Source organism: Physeter macrocephalus, chromosome 20 (genome assembly GCF_002837175.3).
Source record: "Physeter macrocephalus isolate SW-GA chromosome 20, ASM283717v5, whole genome shotgun sequence".
Classification (NCBI taxonomy): domain Eukaryota; kingdom Metazoa; phylum Chordata; class Mammalia; order Artiodactyla; family Physeteridae; genus Physeter; species Physeter macrocephalus.
In genome coordinates, this window is record NC_041233.1 from 54,156,118 (window position 1) to 54,175,770 (window position 19,653).

General features: G+C 37.7%; 1 protein-coding gene across 9 annotated transcripts in view; it reads left to right on the plus strand.

The window, feature by feature from the left end:
* Window positions 1-19,653, plus strand: part of LCOR (ligand dependent nuclear receptor corepressor) — a 130,391-nt gene that overhangs the window by 21,226 nt on the left and 89,512 nt on the right. The window contains exon 2 of one of the 9 annotated variants that reach the window (XM_055081284.1): window positions 2,764-2,891. The exons of the other annotated variants lie outside the window; for them this stretch is intronic. Coding sequence (XP_054937259.1) covers window positions 2,876-2,891 — 16 coding nt within the window. The 5' untranslated portion in view covers window positions 2,764-2,875. The remainder of the gene's footprint in view (window positions 1-2,763; window positions 2,892-19,653) is intronic. 9 annotated transcript variants of the gene reach the window in all.

Consider the following 19,653-nt stretch of genomic DNA (forward strand, 5'->3'; position numbering starts at 1 on the left):
CAGCGGCCATGGCTCACGGGCCCAGCCGCTCCGCGGCACGTGGGATCCTCCCAGACCAGGGCGCGAACCCGGTTCCCCTGCATCGGCAGGCGGACGCGCAACCACTGCGCCACCAGGGAAGCCCGGAAACCTATTTTTAACAGGGATCTCAAGTGAGTCTTCTTGTACACACTAAAGTTTGAAAACCACAGGCATTTAGAATAAAGCTACTTTAAGGAGCATATAAGACCCTCATTAATTTTCCCAGCCTACTTACCCTCTCTCTGTATATGCTGCCCAATCCCTACTCTCTAATTTCTCAAGTCCTCTGACCACAAAATACAGGTCACTCTTTTTCTAGTGTGCAAGCATTATTGTACTACTTTCTTTATCTTCTTACCTTCCTTTCTCCAATTCTGCTTCTTCTAGTTTGCAAGACCCTTGAAGTCAGCAACCATGGCATGTTTTTCTTTGTATTTTAAGTACTTGGCAAAGCGACTGGCACACAGTGGATGCCCAGTAAATATTTGTGGAAAGGTAGAAAACAGGACTTTGAAATATTACAAACTACGCAAATTGAGTAGTCGTGTTCTATTTACAGTGACTCAAGTTACTTAAGGAAAAACAAAATTAGTATGAGAAACAGGGAGTGCAGATATTTTGGACACAATTTGTGATACCTTCAGTGGCTTTAACACAGTGATTTTTAAGGCGGTTAGGTGGGTGGAGTTGCCCCTTTGAGAACCACTGTATTTATTACTAGATACTAGGGACCAGTTTCTTTGCATGTGAATTGTGTGACAACACAAGTAAAACCCATCCTTTAACAGGCGAAACATTATTTCTTTATTTTGTCGTGTTTTACTTCAAAATGTAATCTTTTCCTTTTTGTTCAGAATATGTGTATTATTTTGAGTTTTCTGAAGTATCAGCAAAAGGGATAGGAAAGAGCTGGGCATTTTCCATAAACAAATAGGTAAAAGTTGGAGGTGGGCAGCAGGTAGAGAAAGAAGTATGTTCAGATTGTGTAAGAGTAAAAAATATTGACATTCTTTCCAAAAGTTCAGGAACATTTATTAACATACTGTGTGTGTGACACAGTTTGCTTGAGATAGAAACAAATGAACCATGAACAATGCTAGCCGCATTAAAGGACAAGACTATCATGAATGCTCTCAAAGTGGTGATATGGCAAGAAAGAGGTATTTCAGTATGACTTTTTCACCACTCTAGCCACCATGTAGTGAAGTTGATGCTTCAGGGAAGGTGGAGGTGTGGAATGTCATTGGAGAAGAAAAGATTTTATGAATGCTTTATTTATTTATTTATTTATTTTGTGGTACGCGGGCCTCTCACTGTTGTGGCCTCTCCCGTTGCGGAGCACAGGCTCCGGACGCGCGGACTCAGCGGCCACGGCTCACGGGCCCAGCCGCTCCGCGGCATTTGGGGTCCGGGGCACGAACCTATGTCCCCTGCGTCGGCAGGCGGACTCTCAACCACTGTGCCACCAGGGAAGCCCCTATTTTTAAATATTGATACTTAGGTTTTTATAACTCTTGAGAGTTCCTTAATATTGTTTATATTTTGCTATCAGGAGTTCACAGATCCATACTTTAACAAGCATGAATGAATTTATTTGTAACTTTTAGATTCTAAAACCCTCATGGAGGATGGCATGATGGACAGAGAATGGACATGGATACAAGCTATTCTTTTTCCACTGGCTCTTCCAGTCTCTTTGACAAGTTTGAGAAAATAACTGAAGAAAAGTGAGGCCCTGTTTTCAATTGTATGGCAGTATTCTGCCAGTATCTATCAGGACTCTTTTCTATTGCAAGTTCAGAAACCCAATTCAAATTAATTTAAGTCAAAAAGGTCATTTTGTAGGTTTATGAACTGGGAGTTAGCAGAATAAAGGTAAAGCTAGGTTCTGATATGACTGGATCCAGAAATTTTACTTATGTCATTAGGAATATTTGCCTATCTCCATCTCTAAGCCTAAGCATTCCTTTCTTCTTCTTTTTTTTTTTTTTTTTTTTTGGCTGTACGCAGGCCTCTCACTGTTGTGGCCTCTCCCATTGCGGAGCACAGGCTCCGGACGCGCAGGCTCAGCGGCCATGGCTCACGGGCCCAGCCGCTCTGTGGCATGTGGGATCTTCCCGGACCGGGGCACGAACCCGTATCCCCTGCATTGGCAGGCGGACTCTCAACCACTGCGCCACAACGGAAGCCCCCTTTCTTCTTTTGGTTTCCTTTTTGGGCAGGTATGATGGTAAAGATGATCAATGGAAGCTCTAGACTTACATAATTTTTAAAGTCCACATGTGTCTCTTTCTGTATAGCACCAGCCAAATTGGGAGGATGGAAGGGTTCATGTCACTAAGGCCTGTGGAGTGTGATTCTCTGACCCAACCAGTGACAGGTGCCTGGCTTTGGAAAGAGGCTTAAGTTCAGCCCTCCCTTATGGCTTGAAGGAGGAGCAGATTGACTCTTCAAAAGAAAATTGGATGCTGTTACCTAAGAAAGGGAGATGGATGCTGGTTAGGCAAAATCTGTAAATATTCCACATATGAATCTGGGTCGTCTACTTTTGAAGAAATTGACTAATTTGGACCATGATATAAGTTGAATTGTGTCCCCCAGAAAGATATGTTGAAGTCCTAACTCCCAGTATCTGTAAATGTGACTTTATTTGGAAAAAGGGTCTTTGAAGTTGTAATCAAGTTAAGATGAGATCATTCTAGATTAGGCTGGGCCCTAATCCAATAACTGGTGTTCTTGTAGGAAGAGGGCAATTTGGATATAGACAGGGAAGCCAGCCATGTGAAGACAGGCACAGATTGGGGTTATACTGCAACAAGTCAAGGAACACCAGGGAATTGCTGGCAACCACCAGATGCTACAGAGGCAAGGTAGGATTCTTCCTTAGAGCTTTTGGAGGGAACATAGACCTGTCAACACCTTCTAGTCTCCAGAACTAGGAGAGAATACATTTCAGCAATTTTAAGCCACCTAGTTTGTGGTAATATGTTATAGCAGCTCTAGGAAACTAATACTGTATTTGCTACATAAAAATTTATTTTTTTATTTAGCTGATCCTCTTAAAATAAAATGCTGATCATAGCTTTCCCAATAAATGTCTTTTACATTTAGCGATTTGGAATGTCTTTGGAATTTATGGGTTTGACATTTTGAAATATATACTAATAATATTAATGTGACATGATAGTTTGTGATTGATTGTATTTATTGAACTCTGCGTTTTTCAGAGTCTAGTTATGGTTTAGTTGAAGGCATGGCCCTTGTTGATGAACAGCTAAACATTAATTCTCAGTGTGCTTTACTCCCAAATAGCACAATGCCATGTGAGAACAGTAGCAGAAATAATTAAAGTGAAAAACCATGTTCCTGTATGTGTATGTTCCAGTAGCCTAAATAAGAAAGAGTATGTCTAGGGCAACTGGCTATCGAGGTGGGAACCTTAAGCAAACCTTAAGAGTAGCTTAAGCCATATTTCTGGGCTCTTGTTCATTTTCTGCAAACTGCGAGTTGGACAGTGCCTTCAAGGTTTGGTTAAACTTCGAAAAAAATATGGTCTTATGAATATTCTTCTGTCTTCTAATTTAAGGAAGTGGATATGTTCTCTAGGTACTGTAATTCTTACTCAAAACCTTTGTGGTATGAAAATTCACAAAAGTTAAGGAACTTAAGAATTTATTGGAAAAATAGTTTGAGGAACCTGTACAAGCACTTTAAAATATATATTCCTCCCCATATTCACTAAAATAAAATAGAAACAATAAGTAAAGAAATTGTCATATCTTAGATTAATAATGATGAGCACAGTACAGTTTTCTTTTTTTTTTTTTTTTTTTTGCAGTACACGGGCCTCTCACTGTTGTGGCCTCTCCCGTTGCGGAGCACAGGCTCCGGACGCGCAGGCTCAGCAGCCATGGCTCACAGGCCTAGCCGCTCCGTGGCATGTGGGATCTTCCCAGACCGGGGCACGAACCTGTGTCCCCTGCATCAGCAGGCGGACTCTGAACCACTGCGCCACCAGGGAAGCCCCATTATAAATATTTTTGACAGTGGTACCTTTTTTAAAGTTTAGTAATGTTTTCTGAATTTAAAACTCAAAGTTTTATATTTAGTATGTGCAATGAGAAGTCTTGCTCCCACCCATTCCCCATTTACTCTAGTTTTACTTTCCTCCTATAAGCATTTTTATTATGTGTTCTTTCAGTGTTTCTTTGTAAAAATGAAAGCAGATGTTAGTATTTTTTGACTTTTCCCCCTTTCTTACATGTAATGATACATACAGAATACCTGCTTCTGTACCTTGCTTTTTTCACTTAATGTATTTTAGCTATCTTTCCATTTTGGTATTTAAAGAGCATTTTCATTTTTCACAGCTGCATTGTATTCCATTGTGTGGATGTGTACTGTGATATATTAAACTAGGTGGTTTTTGAACATCTGAGTTTTCACTTTTCACTTAACACTGTGCTGTAGTGAATAATGTTGTATGTACTGATGTATGTAGGATACATTCCCCAGAAATGGTATTACTGAGTTAAGGGTAAAATGTATTTGTAATTGTGATAGATATTGCCAAATTGCCCTCTACCTAGCTGATATAATTTTGTATTCCCTCCATCAATGTAAGAGAGCGCTGTTAGGAGAATGTTTGTATCCCCACAACCTTACCAATATGGTATTGTGTCTGACTTGTGGATTTTTGCAAATCTGATAGGTAAAAAATATGCTCAGTGTAGTCTTCATTAGCATTCTCTTTATCAGTGAGGTTGAGCCTCTTATTTTTAAAGACATTTCCATTTACATTTGATCTTGAATTGACTTCCTGCAGTGATTGTGATACATTGCCAATGGTGAAAGTTATAATAATATTTTAATAGGGGAAGAAAGGGAGGAGATGATTGTTACTAGAAAAAAAAATTTTTGGATCCTCTCCCTTCAAATTATGGATTTTCACATAATTCAGAATTGACACTGAAAGTTCAAATGCTTTGTTATTGCTTTAGGAGGCCTGCAGTGTGTGATTGGTGCAGCACAGCCATCCAGGTTTTTCTGAGCATGGCTTTTGTACCCTTTCAAGAAAGCATAGATTGGTGTTATGCAGTCTCTTTAAACTGCATCAAAGGATTGTAGAAAATTGTTCAAATTTTGCCCAAAGGTCTGGTCTTGTATTCACCATAGGTGTTTGCTGAAGTAGACTCTTTATTTAGTTGGTGTAAGTTGATTTCTATAAATGTTTTTGCTTACATTTAGTGAGTTCTGCAAAATGCTAGATGCCTTCTTTCATGGTGCTGTTTGTCTCCAAGTTGCCTATTTTATCTGGTTTTTTTGGCACTTCATTCTTTCTGTGTCAGTCAACATTTTGTTTACTGAATGTTGGGAGAACAGTTTTGAGCTTTTTGGTAGTAATGTCACTTTGTTTGCATTCTGAACTGAAATCCTCTTCCCTAAGCAGTTATGTTTTTGCAGCTATTAATGCCATTAAATATTGTCTTGGCATGAGTTTATGAACATTATTGTTTAATTTCTCAAAATCGGACATCTAAGGAATTATAGAAGCATATAATAGAATATACAACAGAGTTTAAAGATATTAAGAATAAATGTGCCCAGTTAAGAAGGGAACAATAGGCAGAATAAGGGTAGAAACTGATGACTCAGAGAACAATCTTATATTCTGAGAACCAAGTTGGTAAGGAAGTAGATACTCAGTGACTCATAGATACTGATCCAAAATGTTCTCTGTCCAGTAAAGGTATATTTACTTACAATGGATTTCTCAAGCAAGGACAGCCTCTTTGCTTTGGGAACAGTCTTTGTTTAGTTTGCTTGAATTGCATTTTTAATTTATTCATTGAGCGAAATGTTCTGTGAACATTTATGCTAACTACTAAGCACTATGCTAGATGCAGGGATACAGTGATGAATTTAGGAGACTGTTCTTGCTTACATGGTACTTAGAGTCTAACAGGAGAAATAGGGCCGTTAATCACATGAGAAACCTATAACTGACTGTGAAATGAGATAGGAGCTCTGCAAGGAGACATTGTTCTCTCTGTGCATGTAATTGTGTTTGTGGAGGGGGACAGATTGGAGTAATAGAAATTTGAAAGAATTTCTAAGAAATTTTTATTTGAGAAGTGAAAAATGAATAAGAGTTAACTAATTAGGTGAAGGAAGAGGAGAAGAGTGGTAGGTAGAGAGAATTCTTTCAGACAGGGTATCAGAGCATGTTTTCAGAAGACAGAAAAAGAAAATAGACCATGGTTTCCCTCTTAGGATTCTGATTTATATAAATATATTTCCTTTTCACAACTTGGTGGCACTTAAGCATGCTTTAACTAGGCTCAATTTTGGCTGTAGAATATTCTTTGACTATTTTTTTTTAAATTAGGGTAACTGATAATGTGAAATTCTGGGGGGTTGGGGAGCACTGGATGAGTTTATTATTAAAATGCTACAGGGAAGAAAGACAGAGTGTACTCAGGCACTGGATATTTCTGTAAATGGACAGCTGTACAGTCACTTCCTTTGGGGAAGCATGAAGGCATTTTTTGGTAGGCACTCCTGCCTTATCCTCTTCTCTTTCCAAGTTCAAATAGGAGTGATTTTCTTTTATCACATTTTTAAATTGAGATATTAAAATGCACAGATCTTAAGTTTTGACAGTTGTGCATATCCCTGTGACCTCCATCCAAAACAAGATAAAAAATCCCGTGGAAAGTTTACTCCTGCCCTTTTCCAGCCAATTGCTCACCACCACAATAACTGATTTCTATCACCATAAATTAGTTTTGCCTACATCCTAGATTTCATGTAAAAGAATCTTACAGTATGTACTCTTTTTGTGCCTGGCTTCTTTTGCTTAAACAAATATTTGTGTGTGTTGTTACATTAATAGTTCATTCCTTTTTTTAAGTGGATTTTTTGAGACAATTCATATAGCAAATAATTTACCCATTTAATGTATACAAGTAAATGATTTGTACTATATTCATGGAGTTGTACAACCATTACCACAATGAAATTTTAGAACATGTTTGTCACCCCAATGGGTATCATTATATTCAGTTTACAGATGAGAACCCATACCCATTTAGCAGTCACTCCTTATCCTGTCCCCTATCTTTCTAACCCCCCAGTCATAGGCAATTACTTATTTTCTTTGTCTCTATAGATTTGCCTATTCTGGACATGATTAGTTCATTCTTTTTTATTGCTGAGTAGTATTCCATTGTATGGACATACCACAGTTTGTTTCATTGCTGATGGACATTTGGGTTGTTTCCAGTTTGGGGTTACTATAAATAAAGTTACTCCATAAACATTTTTGTATAAGTCTTTTTGTTTCTCTTGGGTGAATACTTAGGAATGGAATTGCTGGGTCGTAGGGTAGAGATGTATATTTAACTTCATAAGAAACTGCCAAACAGCTCTCCAAAGAAGTTAAATCTCCACACTACATTCCTGCAGCAATGTATGTAGAGATCAGTTAGTCCACGTCCTCACAAATATTTGGTGTTTGTCAGTCTTTCCTATTTTGACCTTTCTAGTGGTTGTGAAATGGTATCTTATTGTGGTAATGTTTTATTTTTGTTGATTTGTGAAAATTCTTTATATAATTAATATAATTATATATATATATTACTGACATTTGCTCTTTAAAAATGTAAAGGTAGAAATATGTATCTGTGAGGAGCTACTGTAACATGGAGTTTCTGAGTCTCCAAAATATTTTTTTAAAGAATCAGAATAGAAAAAGTTCACTTTATTTAGACCTTTTCTAAGGAGATTGCCACAGTAGTTTGGTTCATTGTTGAACCATGAAACAGTTCCCTGTAGGCAGGGAAGAATAACTGCTTTTAGGAGGTATAACTTAGAAAACAGCAATAACAGCAGCCAAATTCAGTAACTTTCAAAAGTCACAATACCTGCCATTTCATAGAGTTCAAGATAGAATCATGGTTCTCAACTCATCTCCTCCCTAAGAAGTTTTGTCACTTTTGGTAGAGTCCCAAATGGACCCAAGTAGTCTGTGCCACATAGAATCATTCCTTCTCACCAGTAAAACACCTGAAATGAGAACTGCCCCTAAACTAGCTCTATAGTTTGCTCTCCAGAAGTTGTCTCACAATCTGTAGCTAACTCGCATTCTGTGTCTGATAGTCCGCATAGCTAGAGTTAGGTGTGAACTCCATTGTTAGGGCACATGTGGCTTACATCATAACTTCAGTGTCAGTAACAAGTTTTGCTGAGCCTGCAGAAATTTCAGAGAGCTTGGGATAGGGTACCATCAGCATCAGCAGCCATAATTTAGCTTTTGTTACATCATGGAGTCTTTAGAAAACCAGCCTTTTGGTTGACTGGGAGACATTCATGAGCTTTAACCAACCTCTCTGGCTTGTGGAAAAGACAACATGGGGCATTTCATGACCCTGAAGGAATTTTGTAGAAAATGATTTACTGGGTGTGAATCTTTACTAAAGTGGAAAGCTTTCCAGATAGTCTAGGAATATTTATTATTAAGCTTATATATCTCCCATGTGATAAAACTGTTAGACATCTGGTCCCTTTTCGTAGAGATCAGTATGCTGACATCTTGGATCTTAAAAGAGGCTTGCAAATTTTCCTCACTTTGTAAAAGTTTTTATCACTACTATATACTCCATCATTGAAGATTCTTTATGATTTTTGCCTATCTGTATCCCATCCAGTCTTTTACTCACACTGCCAATGTAATTGTTCTAAAATATGCCATTATCCCGTCAGAAATCCTTCAGACACTCCCCATCGTCTTCAGGATAAAATCCAGACTTTAACGTGGCTTTCCAGGAGCATCTTAGCCTACTGCTTACAATTTTACCTAATTTATCTCCATGTCCCAATAATCAGCATGATAATAGCTAACATTTATATAGTACTTACTTTATACACCAAGCACTGGCCCAGGCGGTCATAATAAACTGCCTGTAATTCCTCAAATAGATCATGTACTCCCATGTCATACCTTTTGCTCACTGTACTCTGGAGTACTCTTTATCAGGCTCTTCATCTGTATAATAATACCTGCTTGTTCTTTCACACTCCATTCAGACATCACTTCTTGGAAGCTGAATTCCCAAACTCATTTTCTGCACCCCACCCCCAATCCTCACCTCTTAAAATTGTTCCGAGATGTAAGGGCAATGCACATGTAATAATCTAGCATTAAGCAGAACAGAGTTTTTCCTCCCTGTGCTACATCTTCTCTTTAGCGAGCATGGTTCAGTAGGACTGCCTTGCCCAAGTTTAAGGGCATAGAGAACGGAGTTTATGACTATTCATCATCAACATCACCTTCTCAAACCCTGTGTTTGAAAACACTTGGGTCCAGAGGCAGAATTCTTAGTCTCGTAATAAGTAAGATAGTCATTGGCTTTGAAGATCCCAAATTCTAGTGGAAATAGACTTATAAACAGCTAATTATATCTAGCTAGATCAGAAATTTAAATGTTAAAAAAAAAGAAAAAAGCCATAAAAGAATTAGAAGAAGCATAGGCAGTTTTTTTCTATCATAGTGAATTTGGGAAGGCCTTCAGATCTAAACTGAGAATTATAAAGGAAATGATTGTTTAAAAAATTAAGTGTATTTTACATGACAAAAAATGCCATAAAATCAAAAAGGAAATAGAGGACTAAGATTGCAGCTTTTATTAATATATAATCTCTACCATATATTAAAATGAACTCATAAAATTCAGAAAGCAAAAAGGATTATTAGCCCACTAGGAAAATGGATGACAAAATGAATAGGGATTTCACAAAGAATTCAAAGAGATCAATAAACATGAAAATTGTTCAAGATTAATTATAATTGAGGAATTGCAAATTTAAACTGCAAGTTAAAATCTTCTGCCTATCATGTTAAGGTAAGTTGTGTCAAAAGTTCATGAAGCCATCTCAAAGGTGCTCCCACTGGCCTAAGATGAAAAACGTGAATGTAAAAAAAGTAAGGACTGCAGTAGGTTGAACTATACCAAATGAGTAAAATTCCAGGAGTCCATAATGATATTTTAAAAATAAAAAGCAAAAATAACTATTGATAACCTTTGGAGATTTCAAGGGTGTTAACTCATTATTATGAAAATTTATGCATAGAAAGCATATATTTTGTTGCAGAATGTATTCAAAGTAAACAAATAGTTGATAGCAGAAAGCTCTTCTTTACTGAAGAATTCCAGTTAATAAATGAGGAAGGAATGAAGGTATTAGAAAAGTCACCACTTTGTGCCCATAGTACAATAATAGATCTAGGCAGATTATTGATGTATGCTAAAATTATTAGGTGAAAGGTGATAGGTAACTTTATAATGGTGGGTTCAAGTTAATACCCTGAATTCACTGTTCAGTCTTAGCATCACTGAAAGTAGAACAGGCAGACATATGTCTCTTGATTTGATAAAATAGAAAGGCATAGCGCTACTTGTGAAGTATTCTACCCTACAAAAATTAACCTGAATCTAATCATGAAAAGTGAAAGAGGGCAATTAGATCATGTAAGGTGTATTAGGCTGCTGTTGTGAGGACTTTGGGTTTTTTTTGGTGCAGGTGTGGGATATGTCCCTAATGGCCTCTTCCCCCCCCCCCCATAATTTACTTAATCCTTTGAAGTAAAGCTCAGCTGCATTTTAGATAATCAACCCTGATTTTATTTCCTTTATTTTTTAGAGCAGTTTAAGGTTCACAGCAAAATTGAGGGGAAGATAGAACTTTTGGCTTTTACTATGAGTAAAATCAGGAGCATGCTAGGTTTTTGAGCAGGAGACTGACATGATGATCTGGCTTAGTTTTTTTTGCAGTACGCAGGCCTCTCACTGTTGTGGCCTCTCCCGTTGCGGAGCACAGGCTCCGGACGCGCAGGCCCAGCGGCCATGGCTCACGGGCCCAGCCGCTCCGCGGCATGTGGGGTCTTCCCTGACCGGGGCATGAACCCGTGTCCCCTCCATCGGCAGGCGGACTCTCAAGCACTGCGCCACCAGGGAAGCCTGTGGCTTAGTTTTAACAAACTACCTGACTGCTATGTTGAGAATCGGCCGGGAGAAGGGGGAGCAGGAGTATTAGCACAGATACCACGTTGGAAGATTTTGCATTAGTCCAGGTGGGAGGTGGCTTGCTTGTACTGGATACTAGTAGAGCAGGGATCCCCAATCCCTGGGCCGTGGGCAGGTACCGGTTTGCAGCCTGTTAGGAACTGGGCCACACAGTGAGAGATGAGCGAAGCTTTATCTGCTGCTCCCCATCACTTGCATTACTGCGTGAACCATCCTTCCAACCTGTCCCGTGGAAAAACTGTCTTCCACAAAACCGGTCCCTGGTGCCAAAAAGGTTGGGAACTACTGTAATACAGTAACGCAGAAGATTAGGACTGTAAATATATTAAGTTGCCAGAGATTGGTTAGGATTAGTAGGGGCAACGTAATTTCTGATTGGATTAATGTGGGGCATGAGAGAGAGGAGATAAGGAGGACTCTAAAGGTTTTGGTTCAAGCAATTCAAAATGCAGGGTTGCCTTTAACAAAGGTGGGAGAGACTGTGAGTGGAGCAGGTTTGGAAGAGAAGATAAAGAATTCAGTTTTGAGTCTCTTCCACATAGTAGGTATGTATTATGAATATAGTACTGCTGAATATTAAGAACCAAGGATATGAGACGGCTGCCATGAGAAGGCCTTTCATTGTCAGTTTCACATTGTTCCTTAACTGTGTGAGTTCTCACTTCATGAGCCTGACATTGTTTCTGTATTATTTTGTTTGTTTTGTTTTTCCATTTAAGATTTGTGCATATAATACCTACTTTATGCCAGGTACTACTCTCTCTAATTTCTCAAATACTAATTTTTAAAATCCTCATAAAAACCTTGTGGGGTAAGTGTATTGCATGTTTTACAGCTGAGGCACTGAGAAATTAAGGAACTTGCCAAAGGTCACACAGCTTGAAAAGGTAGAGTTAGGACTCATACCCACACAGCTTGGTTCCAGAGTAAAAATGAGTTAAATAAAGTGAACCTATTAGGCTGCAAGTGCTGATACAAAAGCCCTAGAAATTCTATCTCAAGGTGCTCTTAACCTAGGCAGGTTTTTATGTGAGATCTTCTTGAATGTAATGGTTATCTAAGTAGGAAAATATCTATCAATACTGAATCTTTATCCATACCTCAACATAATAAAGGCCATATATGCTAAGCCCACAGCTAACATTTTACTCACCAGTGAAAAACTGGAAGCATTTCTTCTAAGATTAGGAACAAGACAAGGATGTCCACTCTCACCACTTTTTTTTTTTTGTGGTATGCGGGCCTCTCACTGTTGTGGCCTCCCCCGTTGCAGAGCACAGGCTCCGGACGCGCAGGCTCAGCGGCCATGGCTCACGGGCCTAGTCGCTCCGCGGCATGTGGGATCTTCCCAGACCGGGGCACGAACCCGTGTCCCCTGCATCGGCAGGCAGACTCTCAACCACTGCACCACCAGGGAAGCCCCACTCTCACCACTTTTATTCAACATGTACTGGAAGTCCTAGCCACAGCAATCAGACAAGAAGAAGAAAGAAAAGAATTCCAAATTGGAAAGGAAGAAATAAAACCATCACTGTTTGCAGATGACATACTATACATAGAAAATTCTAAAGACACCACCAAAAAACCACTAGAGCTCATCGATGAATTTGGTAAAGTTGCAGGATACAAGATTAATACACAGAAACCTGTTGCATTTCTATACACTAACAGTGAACTATCAGAAAGAGAAATTAAGGAAACAATCTCATTTACCATTGCATCAAAAAGAATAAAATACCTAGGAATAAACCTCTACCTAAAGAGGTTAAAGACCTTTACTCGAAAAACTGTGACAGTAATGAAAGAAATTGAAGATGACACAACAGGTGGAAAGATATATCATGTTAATGGATTGGAAGAATTAATATTGCTAAAATGACCGTACTACCCAAGGTAATCTACAGATTCAGTGCAATCTCTATCAAAATAGTAAGGGCATTTTTCACAGAACTAGAACAAATAATTTTAAAATTTGTATGGAAACACAAAAGACCCCAAATAGCCAAAACAATCTTGAGAAAGAAGAACAGAAGTGGAGGAATCATGCTCCCTGGCTTCAGATTACAATACAAAGCTACAGTAATCAAAACAGACATACAGATCTATGGAGCAGAATAGAGAGCTTGGAAATAGACCCACGCACTTATGGTCAATTTATGACAAAGGAGGCAAGAATATACAGTGGCAAAAAGACAGTCTCTTCAGTAAGGTGCTGGGAAAACTGGACAGCTACGTGTAAAAGAATGAAATTAGAATATTCTCTATGCCATGTGTAGACCCAAAATGGATTAAAGACCTAAATGTAAGACTGGAAACCGTAGAACTCCTAGAAGAAAACATAGGCAGAACATTCTTTGACATAAATCATAGTATTTTTTTTTTTTTGGATCTCTCTCCTAATGCAAAGGAAACAAAAGCAAAAATAAACAAATGAGACCTAATTAAACTTAAAAGCTTTTGCACAGCAAAGGAAACCATTGACAAAACAAAAAGATAACCTATTGAATGGGAGGAAATAGTTGCAAATGATATAACCCATAAGGTGTTAACATCCAAAATATATAAACAGCTCAACATCAAAAAAAATCCAATTTAAAAATGGGCAGAAGACCTGAATAGACATTTTTCCAAAGAAGACATACAGATGGCCAAAAGACAATGAAAGGATGCTCAATATCGTTAATCATTAGAGAAATGTAAGTCAAAGCCACAATGAGATATCACCTCACACCTGTCAGAATGGCTGTCATCAGAAAGACCACAAATAAAAAATGTTGGTAAGGATTTGAAAAAAAAGGAACCCTTGTACACTATTGGAGGGAAGGTAAATTTGTGTAGCCAGTATGGAAAACAATATGGAGTTTTCTCAAAAAAACTAAAAATAGAACTACCATGTGACCCAACAATTCCACTCCTGAGTATTTTATCTGGAAAAAAAAAAAAAAAACTCTAATTCAAAAAGACACACTCACCCGTGTTCATAGCAGCATTATTCACAGTTGCCAAGATACGATGAATGGATAAAAAAGATGGGGCTTCCCTGGTGGCGCAGTGGTTGAGAGCCCGCCTGCCGATGCAGGGGACGCGGGTTCGTGCCCCGGTCCGGGAAGATCCCACATGCCGCGGAGCGGCTGGGCCCGTGAGCCACGGCCGCTGAGCCTGCGCGTCCGGAGCCTGTGCCCCACAACGGGAAAGGCCACAACAGCGAGAGGCCCGCGTACCGAAAAAAAAAAAAAAAAAAAAAAAGATGGGTGTGTGTGTGTACACACGCTCAGTGGAATACTAATCAGCCATAAAGAATGAGATTTTGCAATTTACAACAACATGGATGGACTTGGAAGGTATTATGCTAAGTGAAATAAGGCAGAGAAAGACGAATACTGTTTGATGTCACTTACGTGTGGAATCTAATGAATTTAACAGAAAAGAAACACAGATATAAAGAACTAACTAGTGGTTACCGTGGGGAGGGGCAAGATAGGGGTAAGGGATTAAGAGGAATAAACTACTATGTATAAAATAAATAAGTTGCAAGGATGTATAGTACAACACTAGGAATATAGCCAATATTTTATAATAACTATATATGGAATATAACCTTTAAAAATTGTGAATCACTATGTTGTACACGTGAAACTTATATAATGTTATACATCAACTATACCTCAGTTTAAAAAAAAAACAGTGCATCTTTATCATTCTGTTTACATGTCTGGCATGTTGCAAGTATTGGTTTGGGATTTGTGGACTGATGTTATTCTGGGTGCTTCATGTTTTCTCCTATTTAATGTTGTGTCAGTTGCTTGACTGATAATGTTGAAAATCCTTAAGGAGTTGGCTGCCCTCTGCATTCAGTTATTGATCTTACTCCTTTTTTTTTTTGGCTGCACCGCTTGGCTTGTGGGATCTTAGTTCCCCAACCAGGGATTGAACCTGGGCCCCGGCAGTGAAAGCCCCAAGTCCTAACCACTGGACCTCCAGGGAATTCCTTGGTTTTACTCCTTTCACTCCTTTCATTGCCCCAAAAGGCAGTGTAGCTTTTTAGTTCGGATTCCTCTTTAGTAATCTTGATGAACTTTCTGTCAGTTTGAAATGATAGAGTTTTGCAAAGTGTTTTATATTATTTGTTTTTCCTTGAGGATATACTCAGTCTCTACAAGGTGATGATGATGGTGGCCAGCCTTTTTAGGTTAATATTCTTGAGGACCACATAATAAGTGTAAAACAGTATATGATTTAATTCTGCTTTTCTTTGTTGGCATTAGTGAGCCATCAGTACAGTTTCTGAGAAAAAAATGCCAATCCTTATTTATCCAGATTGGATGTAACACTTGGTATTTGTTTCTTGTATTGAATGCAGGTGAAGCACTGAGCACAGATGATTATTTGAGTGGCTGTCACTTCTCCCAAAGATTTCATATAATGGACACCATTCTAGATACATAGACAAGAAGTAAATTCATTATATAGAAGGATGCCTTAGGGTATTTGGGTTTATTTCTCTCAGGGAACCTGATTGAGAAAGGCTGATCTGGGCTGTGGTCTGTTTTTGTAAGGCTCAAGAGCTAAGGATTTGTTTTTCTTAAGGGTTATTAAAAAAAAAAAAAAAAAAAACAGGGACAGAGACTATATATGGCCTGCAACACCTAAAATATTTACTGTATGGCCTTTTACAGAAAAGGTTTGTCCAGCTCTCCTCTAGGAGGAGAATACTTAAATTTGAATCCCAGCAGAAAAGGTTTGTCCAGCTCTCCTCTAGGAGGAGAATACTTAAATTTGAATCCCAGCTTCTCCTTTTTGTATCTGTTTGATCTCAGTATCTGCCTCTATAAATGGGGGATAGTAATAATACCTGTCTCAGAATTGTTGGGAAGATTACATAAAATAATGAATGTCAAGTTTAAAAATACAACTTTAATGAATGTTAGCTGGCATTATTATAATTCTGTAATATGTGATATAAAATGATAATGATGTTTGTATGTTGCTTTTATGAATATGGCATATAGCAAATAATCAAGTCTGCTCTTCTGTTGGGACGTGAAGCAATGGTAAATTGAGAATATTAGCTAGTATTTTTGGTACCATGATATTTGATAGATTCTTATAGTGGGACTGTCCTCTTAAAAACTATTAAGTCTGTTACCCACTAAACACCACATTTTAGTGACTGTAATTCAGTATTTCTCAAGGTATTTCTCTTTTCTTTGAATAGCACTAATTTAATTATTTTTATTTGATAATAGCTTCCTCTTATCGCTTGAGTTTTGATACCCTAGAGAAACAGTTCTCAAACCTGTTTGGTCTTAAGACCCCTTAAAAATTATTGAGCTCTTTGAAGAGCCATTGTGTTAATAATTTATTTGAAAATAACAATAATCAACCTATTACATGTTAACATTTTAGTGAAAATCATTGTTTTCCAAAACAAAAAACTTAAGTGGGAAAAGGAGCATTGTTTTTACATTTTGAAAATTCCTTTAAAGTCTGTGTTAATAGAAGATAGCTGGATCCTTATATCTACTTTTTCATTCAACTATTGCATATGTTATTTTCGTTGAAGTATTTGAAGAAAATCTAGTCTCATACAGAAATGTTGGAAAAGGGAGAAATATTTTAATAGTCTTGCAAATAACTGTGGATGTTTTTCTTGGATACAACACCAAAACTTCATGAGTGATGTTTTTTTCTTTTTTTCTTTTTAATTAATAAAGTCTGTTTTTTAGAGCAGTTTTAGGTTCACAGCAAATTGAGCAGAAAGTACTAAGAGTTGCCATATACACATAAACTCCCCACTATAAGCATATGGAACCACAGTGGTACATTTATCACAATTGATGAACCTACATTGACTCATCATTATCACCCAAAGTCCATAGTTTACATTAGCGTTCATTCTTGTACATTCTGTGGGCTTTGACACATGTATCCACCATTGTAGTATGGTATAGAATAGTTTCACTGCCTTAAAAATCCTCTGTGCTCTGCGTATTCATCCCCCCTTTTGCCCCAGTCCTGGCAACCATTGATCTTTTTACTGTCTCCATAGTCTCGCCTTTTTCAGAATGTTCAGAATATAGTATGTAATCTTTTCAGGTTGGCCTGTTTCACTTAGTAATATGCATTTAAGTTTCCTCCATGTCTTTTCATGATTTGATATCGCATTTCTTTTTAGCACTGAATAATAATTCTGTGTCTGGATATACCACAGTTTATTTATCCACTCAACCTGAAGTACATCTTGGTTTCTTCTAAGTTTTAGCAATTATGAATAAAGCTGCTAGAAACATCTGTGTGCATGTTTTTTTTGTGGACATAAATTTTCAGATCATTTGAGTAAATACCAAGGAGTGCAGTTGCTGGATCATATGGTAGGAGTATGTTTCATTTGTAAGAAACTGCCAAATTGTCTCCCAAGGTGGCTATACCATTTTGTATTATTCTCAGTAATGAATGAGAATTCCTGTTCTTTCACATCCTCACCAACATTTGGTGTTCTCAGGTGTTTTTTTTTTTAATTTATTTATTTATTTTGGGGTCTTCATTGGGTCTTCATTGCTGCGGGCAGGCTTTGTCTAGCTGTGACGAGTGGGGGCTACTCTTCGTTACAGTGCGCGGGCTTTTCTTCGTTATGGTGGTGCGCGGGCTTCTCATTGCTTTGGCTTCTCATGTTGCAGACCACAGGCTCTAGGCGCGCTGGCTTCAGTAGCTGTGGCTTGCAGGCTCTAGAGTGCAAGCTCAGTAGTTGTGGTGTACGGGCTTAGTTGCTCCATGGAATGTGGGATCTTCCCGGACCAGGGCTTGAACCTGAGTCCCCTGCATTTGCAGGCAGACTCCTAACAACTGCGCCACCAGAGAAGCCCCTCAGGTGTTTTTTTATTTTGAGAATTTGGATTGGTTATGTTCTACTTAAAGTTGTAATATGGGGTATTTTAAAATTTATTCTACATTTTTGTCAATAAGAATGCCTTGTTCTAATATTTCTTGATATATGTTCCCCTTAATGGTTTTAAAGACTGTGTCGTATATTATTCCAGTTCTTTATATTTGTTGTTATTAAACTACACACAGAATTTCAAGGATCAGTTCATCACTATATTGTAGGGATACTATTTAGTGTATAATACTCTTCCCAAAGATACCCAGCGGTTCTGGTGTTTTCTTTTCACTGTTATAATACACTTTTTAGTAATTGTAGATTCTAAGAACATGATATAGTAACATCTAGTACTTACTGATTTCTTAGGGTCAGTCATTGTATAAATATAATTTGAGTTTTTTTCCTTAAATGTATTCATTTGTACTTACTTACACCAACATACTAGTCTTTATTCTGCAGAGACTTCAGAGATTTTACTGGACTGTTTATCTAGTCTTTTGTGCTATCTGTTACTACTCCACTCTGCATCTCTTTCTGAGAGCACTTGTAATAATTAGACTAAATGATGAAGTATCCTATTGCTTTCACTCCTCTAGTCAAAAAGTCACCACTTGTTTCCTATCTTTAAACCAGTATCTGCACATAACTATATAATCTGTTCCTCAGCAAACTGAGAACTAAAGAAATGCCACAGTATTCTGAAAATATATCTATTAATTGCAGTTTCATTGCAGTTTTTCACTGCCACACACTTACAGTAAAAAATACCAGTTTAACCTATGAATCCCTTGATTACACAGAAATACTGCTTTTACTAAAACTAAACCCCTTGAGTATACATCTTGTTAATATTATATGCGATGAAATGGGAAGTATGCATAAAGCACTTACATAATTGTTTGAGTTTGAGCTAAATTAGATGCTTTTTTCAAGGAACACCATTTTACTTGGAAGAATGTCTGACAAACTGTGATTATTCAGACTTTAGTATTTGACAGACATTTTCTCAAAAATGAATGAAGTGAGCCTGTTATACAGGGTGGAGAGGGGAGGAAATAACAGTATTTGTTAGCCAGTGATAACATTCCAGCTTCAAGAAAAAGTTAGAATTTTGGAAAACATATTATCCACTACTGTGAGTCTGACAACTCCCCTCAAAAAACTTTTCTGATGAGATTAGTGGTGATATTAACAAACGTGATTTTTTTTTTTTGGTGGGATATGGTACAATGAAATATGTCTACATTGGAAGAGCCACATAATTCAGTGAACTAGTACTTTCCAAATGGCCAGTACCTGACATAAATCAAGCATTGGTCATGGATCCTTTCCAAGTGCAAAATAGGCCAATGGATTTTTTTGGTAGCAAAGATTTTATTTTTGAATTAACATATAGAAAAATGGATCATTTTGTGTACAGTTCTAGGAATTTTACTCTATGGAATTTTACTCTATGTATAAATTTGTATACCCACCACCACATTCAAGATACAGAATAATTCCATTATCCCAAACAACTCCCATATGCTTTTCTTTTGTAATTACCCCTTTCCAAACCTCTGGCAACCTCTGATCTGCTCTTCATTACTATAGTTTTGTCTTTTTGAGAATGTCATATAAATGGAATCATATATATAGAAAGTAACCATTTGAGACTGGCTTCATTCT